This window comes from Tamandua tetradactyla, chromosome 4 (assembly GCF_023851605.1).
Source record: "Tamandua tetradactyla isolate mTamTet1 chromosome 4, mTamTet1.pri, whole genome shotgun sequence".
In the NCBI taxonomy this organism is placed as follows: domain Eukaryota; kingdom Metazoa; phylum Chordata; class Mammalia; order Pilosa; family Myrmecophagidae; genus Tamandua; species Tamandua tetradactyla.
Genome location: NC_135330.1, coordinates 185,017,931 through 185,039,859, shown reverse-complemented (window position 1 = coordinate 185,039,859; position 21,929 = coordinate 185,017,931). Strand labels below are relative to the sequence as shown.

General features: G+C 36.8%; 2 protein-coding genes across 8 annotated transcripts in view; one reads left to right on the top strand and one right to left on the bottom strand.

Moving 5' to 3' along the window:
• Positions 1-8,564, bottom strand: part of PARP4 (poly(ADP-ribose) polymerase family member 4) — a 133,954-nt gene extending 125,390 nt beyond the window's left edge. Inside the window, exon 1 of the mRNA XM_077158767.1 lies at positions 8,019-8,564. The gene's annotated coding sequence lies outside the window, so the exon portion shown is untranslated. The remainder of the gene's footprint in view (positions 1-8,018) is intronic.
• A 229-nt stretch (positions 8,565-8,793) lies between these two features.
• CPAP (centrosome assembly and centriole elongation protein) overlaps positions 8,794-21,929 on the top strand; it is a 90,668-nt gene continuing 77,532 nt past the window's right edge. For all 7 annotated transcript variants that reach the window (XR_013174746.1, XM_077158773.1, XM_077158770.1 and 4 more), the window contains exons 1-7: positions 8,794-8,901; positions 12,456-12,960; positions 13,398-13,521; positions 17,138-17,437; positions 18,984-19,092; positions 19,926-20,028; positions 20,159-21,779. Coding sequence is in view for 6 of the 7 variants with exons in the window: in XM_077158773.1 (XP_077014888.1) it covers positions 12,517-12,960; positions 13,398-13,521; positions 17,138-17,437; positions 18,984-19,092; positions 19,926-20,028; positions 20,159-21,779 (2,701 nt within the window). In the remaining variant the exon portion in view is untranslated. The remainder of the gene's footprint in view (positions 8,902-12,455; positions 12,961-13,397; positions 13,522-17,137; positions 17,438-18,983; positions 19,093-19,925; positions 20,029-20,158; positions 21,780-21,929) is intronic.

Here is a 21,929-nt window from a genome sequence, read left to right as displayed (position 1 = left end):
TTCAATGGAACTAGAATAACCAAAACAACATTAAAAACAAGGAATAATTTTGGAGGATCATAGCTTCCCAATTTGAAATTTTACTACAAAAGTACAATAATCATAATGGTGCAGTACTGGCATAAGGAGCAACAGAAGTGAATTTAGAGTCCAAAATAAACCCATATATCTATGCTCAATTGGTTTTTTAAAAGCATTTTTTTATTGTGAAATACGAAATATATGCAAAAAAGCAATAACCTTCAAAGTTCATTTTAACAAGTAGTTATAGGACAGATTTCAACGTTTGGTATGGTTTCATCACCATTGAATATGATATCAACTGTGTTTGGTTACATTTCCACAATTTCAGGTTTTTCCTTCTAGCTGCTCCAAGACACTGCAGACTAAAAAGAAATATCAATATAATGATTTGTAGTCCTACTCATTTGTTAAATCCTAACTTCTCTGTTATAATTCTCCCTTCTCCTTTGATTCTTCTCTCAATTTTTAGGGATATTTGGGGTATGTCCATTTTAACTTTTTTTTATGTTGAAAATGTGTATTTTTCATGGGATGGGGGATGGAACTGATTGATTTTCTTGGAGAGACTGGTACCTCTGGGTTTCAGGACTCATCTGGCCTAGGAACCATCTGAAGGCTTTAGATTTCTGAAAAGTAGACTTAGTGTGTGAAACTTTTGTAGGAACTCAGATAGAGCCCTGGGTGTTCTTTAGGATTTACAGAAATGATGTTGGTTGGAGTTTGGAAAACCATGGCAGTTAGCAATATCTAGCTGAAGCTTGCGTAACAGTAGCCTCCAGAATATGATCAATTAATTTTTGACAAAGGTGCTAAGACTAGATGGGGAAAGAATAGTCTTTTCACAAGTGGTGGTGGGTAATTGGATATCCATATGCTTAAGAGTGAAGTTGGACTTCTACCTCACACCTTATACAAAATTTAACTCAAAATGATTCAAAGACCTAATTGAAATAGCTAAAAGTATAAACTCTTAGAAGAAAATGTGGGAGTAAACTTTTGTGACTTTCTACACCAAAGGATACTATCAAGAAAATGAAAAGATGACCTCCAGAATGGGAGAATATAGTTGCAAATCATTTACCTGATACTAGTATACTATCCAGAATATGAAAAGAACTCTTGAACTCAACAATGAAAAGATAAGCAACATAATTTTAAAAAAACAGTAAAGTACTTACATTTCTTCAAAAAAAGATGTACAGATGGCCAACAAACACATGAAAAATATTTAACATCACTAGTGAAATGCAAGTCAAACTCACATTGAGTTACCACTTACAGCACTAGGTTGGCTGTTAGGAGAAAAAACAAAAATAGAATGTATTGTGGAGGATGTGGAGAAGCTGGAACCTTTGAGCACTGTTGGTGGGAATTTACAGTGGTGCTGATGCTGTCTAAAACACTTCAGTGGTTTCTCAAAAAGTTAAACAGAATTATATATGTCCTCGCACTTCCATTCCTAGGTGTATACACAAAAGAATTGAAAACAGGGACTGAAAGATATTTTACACCCATGTTCATAAGAGCATTATTTTATTCACAATAGGTAAAATGTAGAAATAACCCAAATGTCTATCAACAAATGAATGGATGAAAAAATGTAGGATATACATACAATGGAATGTTATTCAGTTATAAAAATTGATGGAGTTCTGATATATTCTATAACATGGATGAACGTAGAAAATATTATGCCAACTGAAAACAAGCCAGACACAAAGGACAGATATTAGATGATTCTATTTATATAAAATATCTATCATAAACAAATTTATAGATACAGAAAGTGGATTAGAGTTTCTAGGGGCTGGGACCAGGAAGTAGGGGGATGCACCATTGCTTAATGGGTATGGAGTTTCTATTTGGGTTGATGAAAATGGATGGTGGTGATGGTTACACCTTGAAATGTACTTACTGCCACTGAATTGCACACTTAAAAATAGTTAATGGCAAATTTTATGTTATATATTTTTGGTCAGAGTAAAAAATAAAAAAAAAAAGGTTAAAATGGTGAAATTCATGTTACATGTATTTTGCCACACACAAGAAGAATTGGCTTAGAGAAAATAGGTGACAAATGCCTGACACATAGGAGACACTTAAAAATATTTTAAGGAATGTGCAGTGGAACAAATGTGAGAACTTTTTGGATAAACACGGCCCCTTGCAGTTAATGTATATTTAGGATGTGCAAATCACTGATAACTTTTGTATTTGAGGAATTAAATCTGTGGCTTAAAAAAATGTGTGACAGAAACCAATAGAATGCTTGAAGTACCATTATCAAACATTTACATAAACATTTCAGTTTTCTTGAAGAAGTAAAAAGATAGGAGGACAACTGTCATAGTACTGCTCTGCTGTGATCGCAGCAAAGATTGAGGCCAGAATTCTCCTTATTTTCACTTCAACATAACTGATCAATTATTCTAGAATGTAGCAGAGGTCATCATCCCTTTGTTGGGTGGATTCTTAGGTTTCAAAGATCTTTTCTTGCAAGCCCAGTGTATGAGCAAAAGCTTTCTATACTAAATACCAAGGCTTTTTCAAAGAATATGGCTTTTGGCTTTAAATATTGTTAAAAACTTCTTTACCAATGCAAAATTTATAAGTTCTGAGGTTTTGGGGTCTTGGTGAGGAACTCTTCCTCATTCTTACTCACAAGGGAGGCAGGCTGTGGCTTCTTTGCTGTTTACCAGGAGGCCGTGTATTTCATCTCTCAGTGGGTGCCCCATTTTACTGGAGTCACTCTTCCTAGCCTGGATGACACGGGCTTGGGAACCACCTCTCAGCCATGTCTGCACGTCTGTTTTGTCTTGATAGAGCCGTCAGTGCTACCACCAGCTCAGCAAGGAAAAATTCTCAACTCTAGAAACATTTTCCATACCCAGATTAACAATGTTAAAACAATAATTATTCCCAAATAATTTGGGAATAACAAGTGTTATTTTGTAGCTTGCAAAACCATTTGACATGGCCTGTAAAACTGGATTTTGGCAAACAACCTGAGCTGTCTTAAATCATGCTAAAGATGAAAATACCTATTCATTGAATTTTTTTGGTGATAGGTATGGTGCTGTTTTTTTTTTATGATTTTTTTAATTGTATGGTATAATATATACACAAAGCAGAGAAAGAAAATAGCAATAGTTCTCAAAGCACTCTTCAACAAGTGGTTACAGGACAGGTCCCAGAGTTTGTCATGGGCAACCATACCATTATCTAATATTTTTCCTTCTAGTTGCTCCAGAATATAGGAGGCTAAAGGGCTTAAATACCTTTTTATCATCACAATAGACTTTTTTCCCTTCTTTTTTTTTTTTTTGTGAACAATAGCATATATATATAAAAGCTATAAATTTCAAAGCACAGCACCACAATTAGTTGTAGAACATATTTCAGACTTTGACATGGGTTATAATTTCACAATTTTAGGTTTTTACTTCTAGCTGCTCTAAAATACTGGAGACTAAAGGAGATATCAATTTAATGATTCAGCATTCATATTTATTTGTTAAATCCTGTCTTCTATGTATAATTCCACTATCACCTTTGATGTTTCCATACCTCTCATTGCGGTTGTTTGGGCTATGGCAGTTCTAAATTTTTGATATTGGAAGAGTCTGTCACTAATATGAGGTAGGGAGATGGAACCATCTGATGTTCTAGAGAGGCTGGGCTAGATTTCAGGACTTATCTGAACCAGGGACCCATCTGGAGGTTGTAGGTTTCTGGCAAATTACTCTAGTGCCTGGAACCCTTGTGGAATCTTATATGTTGCCCTAGGTGTTCTTTAGGATTGGCTGGAAAGGTCCTAGTTGGGGGTTGGCAGGTTATGATAGGTAGTAAGGTCTACCTGAAGCTTCCATAAGAGCAACCTCCAGAGTAGCCTCTTGACTCTTATCTGAACTCTCTCTGCCACTGATACTTTATTAATTACAGTTCATTTCCCCCTTTTGGTCAGGTTGGAATTGTTGATCCCATGGTGCCAGGTCTGGATTCGTCCCGGGAGTCCTCTCCACGTTGCCAGGGAGACTTTGACCTCTGGATGTCATGTCCCACATAGGGAGGGCAAAGATTTGACTTGCAGAGTTGGGGTTAGAGAGACTGAGGCCACATCTGAGCAACAATAGAGGTCCTCCAGAAGTAATTCTTAGGCATGCCTATAGGTAGTCTAAGCTTCTCTGCTACCTGCATAAGCTTCATAAGAGTAAGCCTCATGATCGAGGGCATGGCCTATTGATTTAGGTGTCCCTAAAGTTTGACACAGTATCAGGGAATTCTCTGATGGTAAGGTTTAATCGTTTCATAGTCTTTCTCCCCTCCCTCAGGGCTCTTTGCCAATACTTTTTGATGATTTGCTTAATATACTCTCGGATTTTTCAATAATCTATACAGGATTAAAGGACCTCTTTCTTATTCTGTGCTTCCTGTGTTTCAGTTGTTCAAATGAGCTATACAGATAGGTTGAATTAGCTTATGCACTACAGAAAATTTCAGTTGCAGATCAAATAAACCTTTCTTCCATTGGTCTCAAAGAGTATGTGTGGTTCTATAGACACTATCTTCCTCTTACCCCTATGTTCTGAATTACTTTAACGCCAACCTGTGCAGCTTCGTTCTTATCTCTAAATATCAGGTTATATATATATAACAGCCTCTCAAAATCCAGAAATAATAATCACTACTCCGGACTTAATGTGTCTGCTCTAAAAGCTTACAATCTAGTCCTCTGTTTTCTTATAAGCATTTTCTAAAGGTGACCATACCACTGTTGTTTTTTTGTTTCTGGCTTATTTGGTCTCACCAAATATTCCACATGTTCATTCACATCGTTGTATGCTTCACAACATTGTTCCTCTTTGTAGCAGCACAACATTTGTTCATAAATATACACCATCTTTTCCAATCTACTTCTTCGTCAGTGCATCCTTCAGCCACCTGCATTCATTGGGCATCATGTAGAGGGCCCAAAATCCACAGTCCATCAACATTCTCAATTTTAGATGATTTCATTGTTCCCAAGAGACAGAAAACCAATAAACACACCCTCGCCAATTAGGAAATCTAAACCTCCTCTTAACTCTTGTCCCTCACGCCATTATTTACCTCTGCTGTTGCTGTGGTAGTGCTGATGGTTTCCTTCTGAACATAGCTCATAGCATGCAGAAGTGGTTTCCCACCTGTACCCTGGACTTAAACACGCTTTATACAAGAATCATATCTTTGAAGTAATTCGTATGAGAACTCATTCATATTTCTAGTGTCAGTGGGACACATAGGTCTATACAACCCCTTTCAATCTTGTTCATCTTCAATATAATAATATTACTTCTAGACTCACTAGAGAATCACCTTCACTCCTATCTATTCCCTTACATTGGAGTTCAACCTCCAATTAGCTAACAGTTCACCCATCTCTAGCTTCTATGTATCTCTAAGTCCCCTATATTCTGCATTATAAGCCTCTGATTATACCTTTATGCTGGTCATAAAAGTAGAATCATACAGTACATAGCCTTTTGTGTCTGGCTAATTTCACTCAGTATTATGTCCTCAATGCTCATCCATCTTGTCATGTGCTTCAGGACATCATTTTGTCTTACTGCTGCATAATATTCCATTGTATGTATACACCACATTTTGTTGATCCACTTGTTGTTGATGGGCATTTGGTTTGTTCCATCTTTTGTGATTGTGAATAATGCTCCAATGAACATCGGTGTGCAAATGTCTGTCTGTGTCATTGCTTTCAGCTCTTCTGGGTATGTACCAAGTAACACTATTGCTGGGTCATAGGGCAACTCGATATTTAGTTTCCTAAGGAACAGCCAAACAGTCTTCCATAGTGGCTGCACCATTATACATTTCCACCAGCAGTGCCTAAGTGTCCCAGTTTCTCTGCATCCTCTCCAACATTTATAGTTTCCTGTTTGTTTAATAGCAGCCATTCTTATAGGTATGAGGTGGTATCTCATTGTAGTCTTGATCTGCATTTCCCTTACAGTCAGAGAAAATGGGCATCTCTTCATGTGCTTTTGAGCCATGTGTATTTGCTCTTCAGAAAAATGCCTTTTCATATCTTTAGCCCACTGTATAATTGGATTGTTTGTTCTTTTGTTGTGAAGTTGTATGACTTCTTTCTATATACAGGAAATCAAACCTTTGTCTGATATGTGATTTCCAAATATTTTCTCCCATTGAGTTGGTTGCCTCTTCATCTTTTTGACAAAGTCTTTTGAGGTGCAGAAGCATTTGATTTTGAGGAGTTCCCATTTATCTATTTTTCTTTTGTTGCTTGTGCTTTGGGTGTAAAGTTTAGGAAGTTACCTCCTATTACTAGGTCTTGAAGATGTTTCCCTACATTTTCTTCTAGAAGCTTTATGGTGCTAGTTCTTATATTTAGGTGTTTGATTCACTTTGAGTTAATTTTTGTGTAGGGTGTAAGATAGGGGTCTTCTTTCATTCTCTTGGCTATTGATATCCAGTTCTTCCATACCCAATTATTGAAAAGACTACATTGTCCCAGTTCAGAGGATTTGGGGGCTTTGTCAAAAATCAGTTGACCATAGATTTAGTGGTCTATTTCTGCACTCTTGATTCGATTCCATTGGTCAAGGTTTCTGTCTTTGTGCGAGTACCATGCTGTTTTGACCACTATGGCTTAATAATAGGTTTTAATGTCAGGGAGTGTCAATCCTCCCACTTCGTTCTTTTTTAGGATGCTTTTAGCTATTCAGGGTCTCTTTCCCTTCTAGATGAATTTGGTAGTTAGCTTTTCCAAATCTTCAAAGTACGTTTTTGGAATTTTGATTGGTACTGTGTTGAATCTGTAGATCAACTTGGGGAGAATTGACATCTTAACTATATTTTGGCTTCCTATCCACAAGCAGGGAACATCTTTCCACCTATTTAGATCTCCTTTGATTACTTTTAGCAATGTTACGTAGTTTGCTGTGTACAAATTCTTTACGTCCCTAGTTAAGTTCATTTAATTCTTTTAGTTGCTATTTTGATGTGCTAAGTTTTTAGTATACTTTCTTTTAATATAAAGTTCTTTACAACCATGAGGTAGGTATTATTATTATTATAATCCTCATTTTGCAGATGAGAAGACTGTGAGTTTCAAAGAGGTTGAGTGCTCAAGATTGTAGACCTCTTTGTAATTTGTCAGATTTGCATTTGATCCCACACCTTCCTGACTCCAAAGCATGGGCTCTTACTACATTATAGTGCCCTCCTGACTCCTATGATGGCACAAAGGATTGTATCAGAATGGGTAATTTGTGGCTATAACCCCTGCATGGGAGTTCTTAGTCTAACCTTTCTCTACAGCAATATTTAAAGATGCATTAAGGATAGGAGTAGCTAATGAAGTTAAGCCTTTCATTATCTGGCAGAACAGAGGTTGGAAGTTCTTCCTCTCCACTCCTTCTGCCCTGTAATGGATTTAGAGGACCCATCAAGTTTAGTGGGCAGTTGTGAGAATTATGTGGACTATAGAGGAAAATTTACAGATTAGAACCTAACTTTAATAGCAGGATAAGACATGAATATAGTAAAGGCCCATTCTATTTATTCAGTCAGCAAGCCATGTGAGCAGTGGTACTACACAGTGTATTTGAATAAAAATATAGGAATATAATATAGGCACATATGTAGAGGATAATGTGAGTGCCTCAGATACACAACATGTTAGAAAAATGATGAGACTTTAGGGTGGGGGCAGGCTTTCAAGTCAATTGCCTATCTTAAATGAAGACGAAATATTTGAATCCTAAGTTGACATTCTAGTCCTTGTCTGGTGTCTTAAATAGCTGTGTGATTCTTGGAAGTGCAGCCTCTAGAGTCCTCCATGCATAATGAAATTTTTTTTAAAAAAAAGGAAAAGCAAAACCCAAACCCTGATAGAGGGAAGCAGAACTGTTTTTTAAACAGAAAGTAATTTTTGGGGGGTGGGGCCAATTTCTATGAAAAAAAATTTTTTTAATTACCTTTAACCATTGGTAGTTTACTTCAGCTATTTTGGCGGTTGTTATAAACGGCAACTTTATCTGATTTCTTCAAACATTTCATCTGGATTACTGTTGTTTAAACATACACGAAGGCCAGCTATGTACGCTATGCCAAACTTGCAGTGCTGTAACTTCCTAGATTAAAGGTTGTGTCTGCATCCACCAAACACATTTCTTGAATTCTCCGCTTTCCGGGCTCGGTATTTATATCCAATGGGTACACGCCGCCAAACCACCTGCTAGCTACTCGAGAAAAGATGACTATATTTGGAGTGAATTCTGGCATTGTTATCTTCGCCTTATAAAACAGTGGCAGATTGTCCTTTTTCTTTTCTTTACTAAGTCACATCCAGCCAAAGAGGAAAACAAAGACAAACACAACAAAAAGTAATACCAAAAGAGAAGGTACGCAATCAAAAACCGCCTCTAAAAACTACTTTGTATCCAGGTTGTGAGTCTGAGTCTCTACGCTCCCTGCCTTGCGGGGAAGAAGCAGACACATGCCCTGCGTAAGCGCAACCCTGACAGGCAGCGCCGGCTGCCTCCGCGCGGGGCCACACGGAAGTCCCCGGTAGAACCGACTCGCCCGGGCGCCGCGTCGCCGCGCCCCGGTAACGACCGCCTCCGGCGCATCGTCGGGAGTTGTGGTGTGCGTGTTTCCGATGGCCCGTGCGCCCCAGCGGCAGCGGGCCGCTGTGAACTACACGTCCCAGGCGGCCTCGGGGCGGGGCGGGGCGGGGGTCGGGCTCCCGCCGGAGGAGGCGGCAGAGGCGGCTGGTTCGTAAGTGCGGCGGGAGGCGGCGGAGCTTCGTAGTGATTCGAGTAGCGGGAGCGCGAGCGGGAGCCGAGGGGAAGCCCAGCGGTAAATGGTCGGCGGGCGGGAAGGAGGAGCCCTTTCGGTCGGCCGCCCTAGCAGTTAGAGGGCCGACGGGTACGGGAAGGTCGGTGCACGGTCCCTTCGGGGCTGCTTCGATGCGGGGAGTGAGGCGTCCGCGGCCGGCAGACCCCGGGGGGCGGACGGGGTGCCCCGGCCCGGGGACGCCGAGGCGATGGCCGTGTCGGGTTAAGACCTAAGCGGCCTGCCTCTCGGCTGGGCCTTCCTGTCCGGCGCTTTGGCCCTGGTCTCCTCAAGGATATGGCTGTAGCAGTGCTCCTTTCTCTCCCTTCTTAACAGTTTACAGCTATGTTATTATTTCTCCTATCTTAGAAGAATCCCTCATCACTTTATTTTTCTGTGCAGCTACTGCCCCAAATATTTCCTCCCCTTTATAGCAGAACTTCTGGAAGTGTTATCATCGTCTCCAATTCCTTATTCTTTCATGCATTCCCTCCATTTAAGCCTTTGTCCACCAAACTCGTATTGAAGTCATTGTGACTTCTGCTGTGTGAAATTGAAGTCACTTGTCAGCCCTCCTCCGATGTCCGTCGATTAACAGCATTTAACACAGCTAATCCCTGTTTCTTCTTTGAAATGCTATTCACTTGGCTTCAAGGACACTACAGTTTTTACCTATTCTCTTTCTTGTCTGGCCTCAATCTCGTAGTGTAATCATCCAGTGTCAAGGCTTTAAATACCGTCTATTTGCTGAGAATACCAAAGTTTATGCTTCACAGCCTTGACCTTTTCCATGAATTCCATTCTTGTGCATCCAGCTGTCTACACAACATCTCCTCTTGGATGTCTGATAGGTATCCTCACACGTTCTAAATACAACTCTTGATTACTCACTCCCCAAACCTGTTTCATCCCCATTCTTGTCCATTTCAGTTTAAGACAAGTCCTTTCCTCCAGTTGCTCCGCCAGACATTTTTAAGGAACTAACGAGGATCCCAGTGACTTCTGGAGGCTGCCTAGACAATAAATGAGGGGTAGTAGGTTATATAGTCTGGACATAATAGAGTCAGAATTGGGTATTTTTTTTTATGGTAGGGGAAGGGGCAATAGTGTAGAAGCAGAGGAGAAGAAGTAAGTGAACACATTACCTTACAGCCAAGCAGTCTAACTCTGTATGAGCTTCCTAGGAAGAAGCGTTCTCAGGAATGTGAAGGGAATGCCCAGGGAAGAGATTAAGTATGACAAAGGGCTTTACTGTTGGTGGATGTTGAATGTTTTGGGATTGGGGAGGTTTATGAGATGGACACGGAATAAGGCATGTATAGATTACGTGGGGATAGGAGTATAAAAGGTGCCAAGGGTGATTTGGGAATATGGGGCTTCTTATGGTGACTGACATAAATAGGCTTAAACCTGTAATTGGATTAATCTTGGAGAATTTAAGATAGGTATTGGTGGTGAATTGTGAGAACTGGTAGGTTTCTGGAGAGATGGGGTATGGGTGGGGAGGGCAGGTGTGTACCCCTTGATTTCTACAGTGGAGGTTAGGAAGTCTGGCATGGTTGGGTCTTATTCTTCCTATGTTATCTGCACAGTTTGCTCCTTCATCTCCTCCACGTCTTTTAATTTTACCTTTCAGTGAGTCTTCTCTGGCCACCCTATATCCAAACAGACCTTCCTGTCTACTCTCTCCCTCCCCCAACATGACCTTTACTTTCTTAGCACTCTTTGCTATATAACATATCCTATAAATTACTTAATTTTGTTTATGTATTTTCCCCACTGCCTGGATTCTGATTTATTAACTGCTTTATACCCAGGGCCTAGGACAGTATCTAGCATGGTATAAGAATGCGGTAAATGTTAGTTGAGTCAGGTCACAGTCATACAAAGGGGGAAGGATGCATCTTCTCCATTTTGATGTCCAATTTTGGTGTATATATTGCATAATGAAAAAATTACATTAGGAATTTTTTTAAATTTTAATTTCATTAGAAAAGTTGTAGGTTTACAGAACAATCATGCAGAAAATACAGTTTCCATATACCTCTCCTCACATGCACAGTTTTCCCTGTTATTGATAGTTTACATTAGTATAGTACCTTCATTATAATTTATAAAACAGTATTATTATAGTTATACTAATAATTACAATCCAGTATTTACATTAGAGTTCACTGTTTGTGTTGTACATTCCTGTTTGTTTTTTAAATTTTTATTCTAGTAATGTAACAGTCTAAAATTTCCCTTTACTGCATTCAAATATATTATTCATTAATGTTACTTATATTCATAATGTTATACTACCACATGATAATCCATTTCCAAAACTTTTTCATCACTAAAACAAATTCTGTGCCAATTAAGCATTAATTACCCATTCTCTGTCCCTACGTCAGCTCCTGGTAACTTGTATTTTAGTTTCTAATTCTGTGCATTTGCATATTCTAATTATTTCATATCAATGAGATCATACGATTCTTGTCTTTTTTTTTTTTTTTTTTTTTTAACATGGGCAGGCACCGGGAATCGAACCCCCCCGGGTCCTCTGGCATGGCAGGCAAGCATTCTTGCCTGTTGAGCCACCGTGGCCCGCCCAATTCTTGTCCTTTTGTGTCTAGCTTATTTCACTCAACATGATGTCTTCAGGATTCATCTATGTTGTTCACATGTATCAGAACTTCAAGGAATTTGGTGATTTTAAAGTATCATAATTCATACAGGGTAGCTGTGCTACTCTGTTATTGTATGCTCAATATAATTTCTATTGTTGAACATTGAATGAGAACAAGTAATGTTTTATAATACTGAGTTTGTATTCAAGATAACCTCAGTATTCTGATTTAATTTTAACTTGGTTTCAGCAAATATTTGTCAAATTCCTCCTGCTTGCCGGGCATGATGCCAGGCAATGGTGAATATATAGGTATCTTTAGGAAATCACAACTTAGAAGGGTATGAACATAAAAGCAAAATACTGCTAATGATAAGAAAAATGCTAAAACAGTGATGTCAGAAGACTTTCAGGAATACAGATGAGGGGACTTCCCGGGAGAGAAGGTAGCAGGGAGAAGAGGGAGTAAGGGAAAGAGGGAAACAGTGCCAGGTAAAGCCATGGAGGGGTGTATGTGACTTATTCTGAAACCAGGGAGAACACAGGCTCCCCTGTTGGCAAAGAGGCAATGCCAGTTTAGGGACAGAAGCATGAGAATGTTTGTGGGGGTCACAGCTGATTTTGACAATAGATTTTTTTTTCTTTTTTTTCGTAATTGAATAACCTACAGGGTATTCTAGTTTCTATAATTTTGAATCAAATGATCTAGCACCTGCATAAAATCATCAGTAACTGAATGATTGCCTCAAAAGGGATCTCAGGCTAGTTGATCCATTCAATTTGGATATTTAAGATTTTTTTTTAAATGTAGTTTAATACCCTATTGGTTTATTAGTTAGTCTTTCATATAAGACATTATATGAAACATTCAGTAAATTTTTGTTTGGGATTGAGATTTGGGCTAGTTTTGGATAAGACATCTAATAGCTTTAACTGATACTTTTTGTTGACTGTCTTCTGTCTATAGGTATTGGAAATCAATAGCTCTTCTAGCTTTTACAGAATTCTAATAGTGTCATTGGACTAAAATGTTCCTGATGCCAACCTCTTCAGAGTTGAACAGTGGACAGAATTTCTTAACCCAGTGGATGACCAATCCTTCTCGTGCTGGAGTCATATTAAATCGTGAATTTCCTATTTTGGAAGCAGAAGGAGAAAATCAAGCAGCTGTGAATATTTCTGCCAGCTTTCCTGTTAAAGTCACTAATTTTACAAATAGCTTCAGCTTTATAAGTGAAGAAGATTCACTTCATGAAGAACATAAGTTGGAGTCTAACAGCCCTCACAAACTACAGTCAGATAAATCTGAAGCACATGTGGTCTTTCCTTTAATTAAAAAGGAACCACAAATGGTGGCACGCCTGGATGATCCTAGACACCAGCAAGATAGCAAAAATGATTTTATCCCAGATCTTGCAAGTGAATTCAAAGAAACAGCTTATAAAGACCCACTTTTTAAAAAACTTGAGCAGGTACAACAGGATTTGGCTTAATACATGTATTTGTGTTACTGCAGTTTTCTATTTATGTAGTAAAGTTGTCTGTTCCGGGACCTCTTGTTTCTTCCCCCTGGCACTCTGAAATCCTCAGAGTACCAAATGCCTTTTGTCTAATGTGAGAAAGTGAAACATTTTAAATATATGACATAAATATATTGCTACATTGATTGGTAAAAACTGTAAATAATTTATATGGCTGTTTCTGTTTCCTAGTTGAGAAAATTGATAGGGTATCTTTCATGAAAAGTTGATTTTTAGAGTTTTGTGATTTAGTTACTTAGGGATCCTTCTTTGAAACTCTTTGATAGGAAAGATATGAGAAGGGCTATGGAAGGAATTAAGATAAATGTAAGTAGCAAGAGTCCATGAAGAAATCTAAAGTTAATAAAGTTAATTTTATGTTTAATAAGCTGAAAGAAGTACAACAGAAGAAGCAAGAAGCGCTGAAAAGACAACAGTTAGAGCAACTGCAGAGACTCATGAGAGAACAAGAAAAGCTGCTCACTCTGGTGTCTGGGCAACATGCCTTCGCAGGTATTTGTATATGTAGGACGTGTTCAGTTAGTACAATGATAGACAGTTATTTACGTTTCTTACATTGGTTGACAGATTATTTCTACCGTTCTTCGATTGTGTGTTACAGATGCCAATTTCTTTCAGGGCCAGGCAGGTAAGTTTATGAAATAATGTTGATGTTATAATATGATTAGGACGTGGGGGGTGTGATGTTCTGGAGCTGTGTGCTGTGTTTAAAGGCATTCACCTTTATTAAAAAAAAAGGCCAGCGGAGTAAAATATCTAGAAGCGAAATCTGACCTAGGGCTATTGGGGTACAACCCCTGCCAGAGGAATGAAAAACCTCTCGGGATCATAAAGGTAAATATGTGAAAAAGCCACTCTGCTCAGCTGAAGAACTGTACCAAAAATATTGTCTGTGGTAATAAATGACAGTATTCTTATATCACATGCTAGATCATTTAATATTATTCAGGGAAAAAACTGTTGAAACCTGATCTGGAGCAGTGACTGAAAATTTTTTTATTACACTCCATAGTAACAAAAACATTTAAAATCATGACTCATAATGACAAAGAAATTTCATAAATCAGTCTTTATTAGTGTGCCTGGCATGTAGTAAGGACATTTTCAGTTTTATTTATTTGTTTATTTTTTTTTTAAGAATTGTGAATTCTTTTTTTATTAATTAAAACAATTTAACTAACACAACATTTTGAAATCATTCCATTCTACATATGCAATCAGTAATTCTTAATATCATCACAGATGTATGATCATCATTTCTTAGTACATTTGCATCGATTTAGAAAAAGAAATAGCAAGACAACAGAAAAAGAAATAAAATGATAATATAGAGAAAAAAATAAAAAATTATTCTTTTTTTATGTCGTTGTTTAAAATGCTGACTATGACCTGTTGCATCTGGTGACGGCATTACTAACAGTTTATGTCCCACAGTTTGAAAACATTGGCTGGAGTAATGTGTTTGCTTCTTGGCTTTCCCTTTTAAGAGACACATTATTGATTCAGGAAATATCTGTCCTGTTCAGAGATTGTGTGAGGCATAGAGAATACAAAAGAAGAAAAGACATTGGCAAATGAGTGTACATTATGACTGGGTTGGGGGCAGGAAGTGGTGGTGAGAAATTGCAGTAAATAAAGAATGGGTTAGGGCATTTGGATATTTGCTTTGGAGAAGGTACAGAACATGTGATGTGTGTCTTGAAGTATTTGAATGGTTCAGGGTTTCCTTATAGATTGTTTAATAAGAATAAGATCACTTAAATCACAGCTTGTGATGCTTTTAAAAATAGAAATAGCACTATGGCAGAGGCAGATTTCAAAGTTATTAATATAGGAGCTAGCCCCAATTAGTTGTGGAACAGTTTGCTTTAGGGCTTGGTTTTCAAACTTTTTGGTCCCTGCAGTCCTTTTTTTTAAAAATATTTTTATTGATAAAACAACACAAACATTCTTAACATACAAACATTCCTGGACTCCTTTTAACACTTACATTATTGAGGATCCCAAAGAGCTTTGTGATGTGGGCTATTTCTATCAATATTTAATGTGTTAGGAATTAAAATTGACAAACATAAAAATTAATTTATTTAAAATAAATCAGCCAATTACATATTATCATAAATAACATTTTTAATTTAAAACTATTTTCTAAAACATACAAATGAGAAAAATGGCATTGTTTTAATATTTTTTAAAATCTTTTTAACGTCTGGCTTAAACAAACTCAACTAAATCTCGTATCTACTTCTGTATTCAGTCTATTTAGATAAGTTGTTTGGTTGAAGACTGGAAAAAATCCACCCTTGCATGGGTATGTAACTGGGAAAAGAGAGCATTTTAATAACTTTTTCAGATAATTGTTGGCATTCTTTTATATTGCACCAGAACTCAACTAGTGATCATTTCTTACCAGTTAATCACAGTATGGAATCTGAAACCATATTAAAGAACTTTACATTAAAATATATTGAAACAGCTCAGCATTCAGAATGGATCTTCCATCATGCACAATTTGGTAATACTGGTCATTTTGAAAATATTGGTTCACTAAGTTACGTAGGTCTTCAAATGTTGATGTATTTCATTATACAAAGTAAAAAAATTATATTCATTAATATTACCACCAATCTCATCAGTAAAGTCTTGAAGTTTTATAAAGCTGTCCAGCTCAGGGTGGTGGATATAAGTTTTCCAAAGTTCTAATTTTTACTTGAAAGCTCAATTTTGTCATTGGCAAAAATACTATCAGTTGTTTTCCTTGAACAAACTGGCTCACTTGTTTTATTTTTGAGACACTGATTGCCAAATACCCAGGTTTAAATTATTAATCATTTGTCATTCATTCTTTTCAATAAAAATGGTGTTCCTTGAAAAAGAATAGCTGGTTGAGCGTACAACTCAAACGATTGCACAAGTTCTTTTCCTTAAAACAACTATGTTTTGGTATACAGCAGAAACTTTATTCCATAGAATATTAAAAAGATGTTCTCAAGGGTTGAGATTTAATAAAATGAGTAATTTTTGCTACTTTATCAAGGACAGTCTTCAGTGAACTGCATTGTTTTGTTAACTGCACATGCATGGCAGTGGAGAATGAGTGCTGCTGTCCTGACTAGTGAAGGCGTTAACAGTTCCATACACTGCTTTTGTGCCATCAGTGCAAATGTCAGTGCAGTGAAAAAGGCAAATTCTATCTTAATATTATTGTGAAAATAATTTTGCCCTTGTGACACCTTGAAAGGACCTCTGGGGATCTATGCATTGTACTTTGATAACTGCTTCTTTAGGGTATTGCTCAAAGATGTGTTTAGGCTGAACTCGGATGAACAGTTGTCAAAATATTGAGGAGGTAGGGTATTGCTCTGAAGGAAGAGAGATTAAACTTAACTTTCAGTGGGTCCCTATCTAGTGCTGTAGTTGAATTTCTGGGCTGGGCAGAGGTGGATGGTTTATAAGTGATATATAGCAGAGACTATTTCATAAAACACTTGTCATTGTGTCTTAACTTTCAAATTTAGATGAGATCATGTGGGAGAATAGTAGCAAGATTTCAGGGGGGCGGTATGGCAGTCGGGATGGGTTATATACCCCCTACCCCCTACGAAGTGTATCGCAGCAATGGACATCAGTCTAGAGGGTCTTTCCTCTGTTTATCCAAAGCAAACAAAGTATAATGCAGGATATTAAAAAATACAGAAAAGAAGTCACCTGTAATTCTACCACCCAAGAACAATTCTTGGTCTTTAGGGAAGAAGTCAGTTCATTTGCAACTTCTGCCTTGATACTCCCTTTTTAACTGTTGGTTGCACAGATACAGGGCTGCTTCCCCTTTGATGAGCTGTGAACATGCCCCTTGGATAAGGAGGTGCTGCAGTTTGGTCTACATGTGAATTATGACATAAATATGCTCCTAACTAAAATATGGTACATTCACTTTGGACTTTAAAATTTCAGGTTTTGGTTAACCAGTTTCCTAATAAGGAGGTTTTAAAAAAATGCATGATACTGCTTTCCTTTAGAGAAAATTTGTGGGGTGGGGGGCATTACTAGGCAGAAGAGAAAATACTGTAGGAAGTCATAAGCTTTGCTTATTTTTCTTAATTGCAAGGTTCAGCTCTACTGCCTGATGATCAGAGACAAAAATACAAATCTCCAGGTGATTCATCCATTGTAGATAAAACCAAGACCTTCTTACCATCATATACCTACCAGAATCAAACCCAAGAGAAAATGCTTACTTCTAATGTGTTACCTGATGAACAAAGTAATCTCTGTAGAACTACTAATCAAGCTTTTGTCTTAACGTCAAAAAGTGGTGGTTCTCCCAATTTGTTTTATGAGGCACATTATCAAGAAGCATTTGTGAAAAAAAATGATTTGAAAGAAGAAAATCATGACCATCCTACAGGTAAGTTACTTGTATTTGTCTATTCTGTACTCGACTAACAGTGTGGCCAAGTTGTCCTAAGACAGGAGAATTCCTTTCTGCACTTCTTCCTTGTCTGTCATGGCTTTCGTTGTAAGGCTCTGCGTGTTGCACAGCACTGACCCTGAGCAGGAAGTAAGTTGGTGACTTCACTGACTTAAAACCTTGCGTATAGCATGGAGTCTCCAAAAAGAGGTGAGTTCTGCATGTATCATTTTTCTTTGAAGCTTAGAAATAGTTTGAAGATGCTTTAACATGTGTGGTGGTGAGGGGAGGCATGATAGAGAATATGAAGTGTGAGAAATAGGGTGGTAGGTGTTATTAGCAGACATATGATTTGCTTTTCCACTGTGCCTCTATATTTTGGTACCTAACACCTCCTAGCATGTGACTGACACTTGGAGTTTGATGGTTTACAAAAATGAAGTCTCTTGGCATTTTGGTGTATTTTCTTCTAGTCTCCCTTTTTTCCTTTTCTTTTTTTGTTGTATTAGTCTATTCCAGGCTCCTCCCTTGCTTTTCTTTTTTTTTAACATTGTTGTAATCAAGGAGTATTGTATGATAATGAGTTCTTTTCCCAATCAACATGGAAAACGCTTATTGTATATTCTGTAATCTTCATAACCATAAATTTAATGATTATGCTTTTCTCAAATAATATATCAGTATTCAGTGTTCTTTATGGTAGGACATGAGTGTGTTCTTTTGAGTAATTTAAATTATAAAAGTGTACAAATAATACAACAAAAGATGTCTGTATGTATTACTTAGAATTGGATCCCATTGTGCATAATGCTTTATTCCTAATTTATAGTTAATTTGTTAGTATGGAAAGATCAAACATCCTTTTCTTCTTTTTTAAACAGTACACTCCCCTGACCTTTTATTTTGAAAAATTTCAAAATCTGGAAAAGTTGAAAGACTACTGCAATGATTACAACCTAGGTTCAAAGCTTGCCATATTTACTTTGTCTGCATTTGTATGTGTGTATCTATTTATTCCTATATCTATATCTCTATTTATATCTATATGCATATAATTTAAGGAACCATTTTACTGAAAGTAATTTACAGACATGTTACTTCATTCCTAAACATTTCAACACGTATCAAGTAAAAATTGGGGCAGTCCTGTATGTGACCACAATATCATTATTAGACTTAATAAGGTTAATAACAATTCTTTTTATATCCAGTCTCCATTTTGAAATTTCTCCTATTCTACCTCAAATGTCTTTTGTTGCTGTTTTTTTTAAAACCAGGAGCCAGTTAAATTCATGCATTGCATTTGATTGTTAACTCTGTAGTTGTTTTAATCTAGAAAAACCACTTTTTTTATAGTATTAACATTTTGATGAATATAAATATCTTAGTTGGGGAGTTCTAATTTTTCTTTATCATGTTATGTAAATCCTTGAGAGTTCTAAAATATTTTGCATACATTACTTTTTAAAATTTATAAACTTCTCAAGTTTAAAGATTTTAATCTGTTCATTTTGAACTAAAATGTCCCTAATTTTTATTCTAGGAGAAGGCATTTTATGTTGGGAGAAAATGATGGAACAGATTCAGGAAGGCAATGATATGAACTTAAAAAAAATTGATGATTCCTCAGAAATGGTTAATATTGAAGAAAGGTATCATCCATGGGGGTGGGGGATAAAAAATGTGATAGGTCAATATAATAGCCAGTCTGTATATTGAGCATTTTCTTTGTTTGAAAAATCCATAGTTTTCGTTTGAATATGCTTTCAAGTATAAGGCTGAAAATATAACCTATTACATACTGTGGGCAACAGAAAGAAGGTAGGAGGTAGGGTGATAGAAGCTAAAATTTGACGTTGTATTGGAAGAAGTTCTTTCACCTAAGAAAAACACCTGGATAAAATGAATCTTCTCTCAAATAATTAGATAAGTCCTATTTTGGAGATGAGGAAAATGAATGTGGACTCTCATACTTGGTATCACTTATATCACTTATAAATTATAATTGCATAATTAGTCAGGTCATAAAATTAAAAAATTTCATGGCAAAGATGAACTATTTTAAGTTTATTTTCTTATATGTTTGAAATATTTTAATGTGTGTTATGGTATGGGCAATATGATTCTCCAGATGGTTGCTCTACTTAAGTTGTTGAGGATTTTTCTTTCTCAGTTGAAAAAATGCTATTCTGAAATATATTTAAAAGATACGTAATGAATATGTTATTCCAAGCTAACCTACAGTCAACAGATGGACTTCAGAGGGCTTCTTTGACACTCCTAAATCATGTTGTGTAGTTTGGTGTTTTTGGGGAGTGGAAGAGGATTGTAGCTTTCACTAGATTCTCAAAGGGTGTCCTTGACTTTTAAAAAGGTTAGTTCTCACTGGAGTCAGGGATATCAATATTGGGAACAAAGACTGTAAAGTATTTACCAGATTATGATTTGCATTTTAAATAACTTTTTTTCTCTACTTTTATGATAGGCCTATTAAAGCTGCTATTAGAGAAAGGAAGCAGACATTTGAAGACTACTTAGAAGAACAAATTCTGTTGGAGGAACAAGAAATGAAGCAAAAACAGCTAAGGGTTAGTGTTTCAACTATTTCTATTAAATTATTCCAAGACTTTAGAGATTAATTTATAATTTGCTTTAAAAATAACTTTGAGATTACTTGGATATATCAGAATTAATCCACGTATTGTTCTTTTATTTTAGGAAGCAGAAGGATCATTGTTAATCAAACCAAAACCAAAACAGCCATTCTTAAAACGGGGAGAAGGGTTAGCTAGATTTACTAATGCTAAATCTAAGTGTCAGAAAGGGAAAGAAAATAAGCTAGTCACTGATCAGAGCATTTTAGAGGACCAGCCTGTGTTTAAAGTAGATAGACAACAATTGCAGCGGAAAACTGCTCTTATAAATAAAGAACTGTATACAGAAAACCCTACTGTTAAAAAGAATAGCAAAACTAGAACCAAGAGTGGTTCTGCCACACTTGGTCAAAAGTCAAAAGTGCTTAAGAGTAATAATAGAAAAAGCCTCTCTCCATCAGGATTGAAAATACAAACAGGGAAGAAATGTGATGGACAATTTAGAGATCAAATCAAAGTAGAAAAAAAAGTTGAATTTAATAGTAAAGAAAGTGTACTAGTAGATAGTATGAAATCTTGTGATACTGGTTGCAAAGTCTGGAATAAGACACCAGGTAAAGAAAAACTTCCTCTTTTGACAGGCATGGTTTCTAAGAACCTGATAGGTGAGACAGTGAAAGATGTAGAATCTTCTCTTGATGTTTCTCTTCAGAAAAAATTAGAAAATTGGGAACGAGAAAAGGAAAAGGAAAATTTGGAGTTAGATGAATTTTTGTTTTTAGAAAAAGCTGCTGATGAAATATCATTTTCCAGTAATTCTTCATTTGTGCTGAAAATCTTAGAAAGGGATCAACAGATTTGCAAAGGTCACCGGATGTCTTCTACCCCTGTTAAAACTTTGCAGGAGAAGACAAATACAGTAGATCCTGTTAGTCAGTGTAACCAGAATGAAAATCCAGATAGTATCGAACAGGAAAATAAGAGTGAATGTGAGGTCACACCCAAAAAGCTTGTTTCAGTATCCTCCCCTGTTGAATTGAGGGAACAATCTTGTAAAATCAGTAGGAAAGTGTTTCAAATGAACATTTTGGAAAACCAAACTAGAGGAAATGTGAGTGATGATGACGGTATTATGAACAGTGATAGTAGCACAGACTCTGAGGAACAGCTTGATGTTACCATAAAGCCATCAATTGAAGATAAAGAAAGATATTTCAGCAGCAGAGAAGATAGTCCACAAATTTGTGATGGTAAGGGACCTTTCAAGAACACTAGAACTCAAGAAGAAGATAAAAGGGGGGATGTTGATCTAGATTTGTCTGATAAAGATTATAGTAGTGATGAGTCTTTGGTAATAGAAAGCAAGACAAATAAAGTTCCTGAGTGCTCAAGAAGGGCCTCATCTACAAGTATGAATAAAATTGACTTTGATGATGAAAGAACTTGGACTGACCTTGAGGAGAATTCATGTAAACATGATGTAATTCTTGGGAATGAAGCAGTTTATGGGAGTCCCCAGACAAGCTACCCTAGTAGTGAAATACATATGCTGGAAAAAACAGTAAGAAGGAAGGTTGCACCAGTCAAGAAGGGAGAAGACTCGAGCAAATCCAGTAGGAGCGTGAGTCCTCCTCCTCCATCAGATCTGATGATGAAATTCTTCCCTTCTTTGAGACCAAAACCAAAATCAGATTCACACTTGGAAAATGAACCCAATCTACACATAAGTCACGACCAACAACCTGGTAAGTCAGAGCATTATAAAATATGTATCAGAATGTTCTAAATTTAGCTCTTATTTTGTCAGTACACTCTTGGAGAGATGGTTAAAATCCTGATCTTTCTAGTTGTTCAGTAGAAGTCAAATTAGTTGGTGATTTTTAAAAATTAAAAAA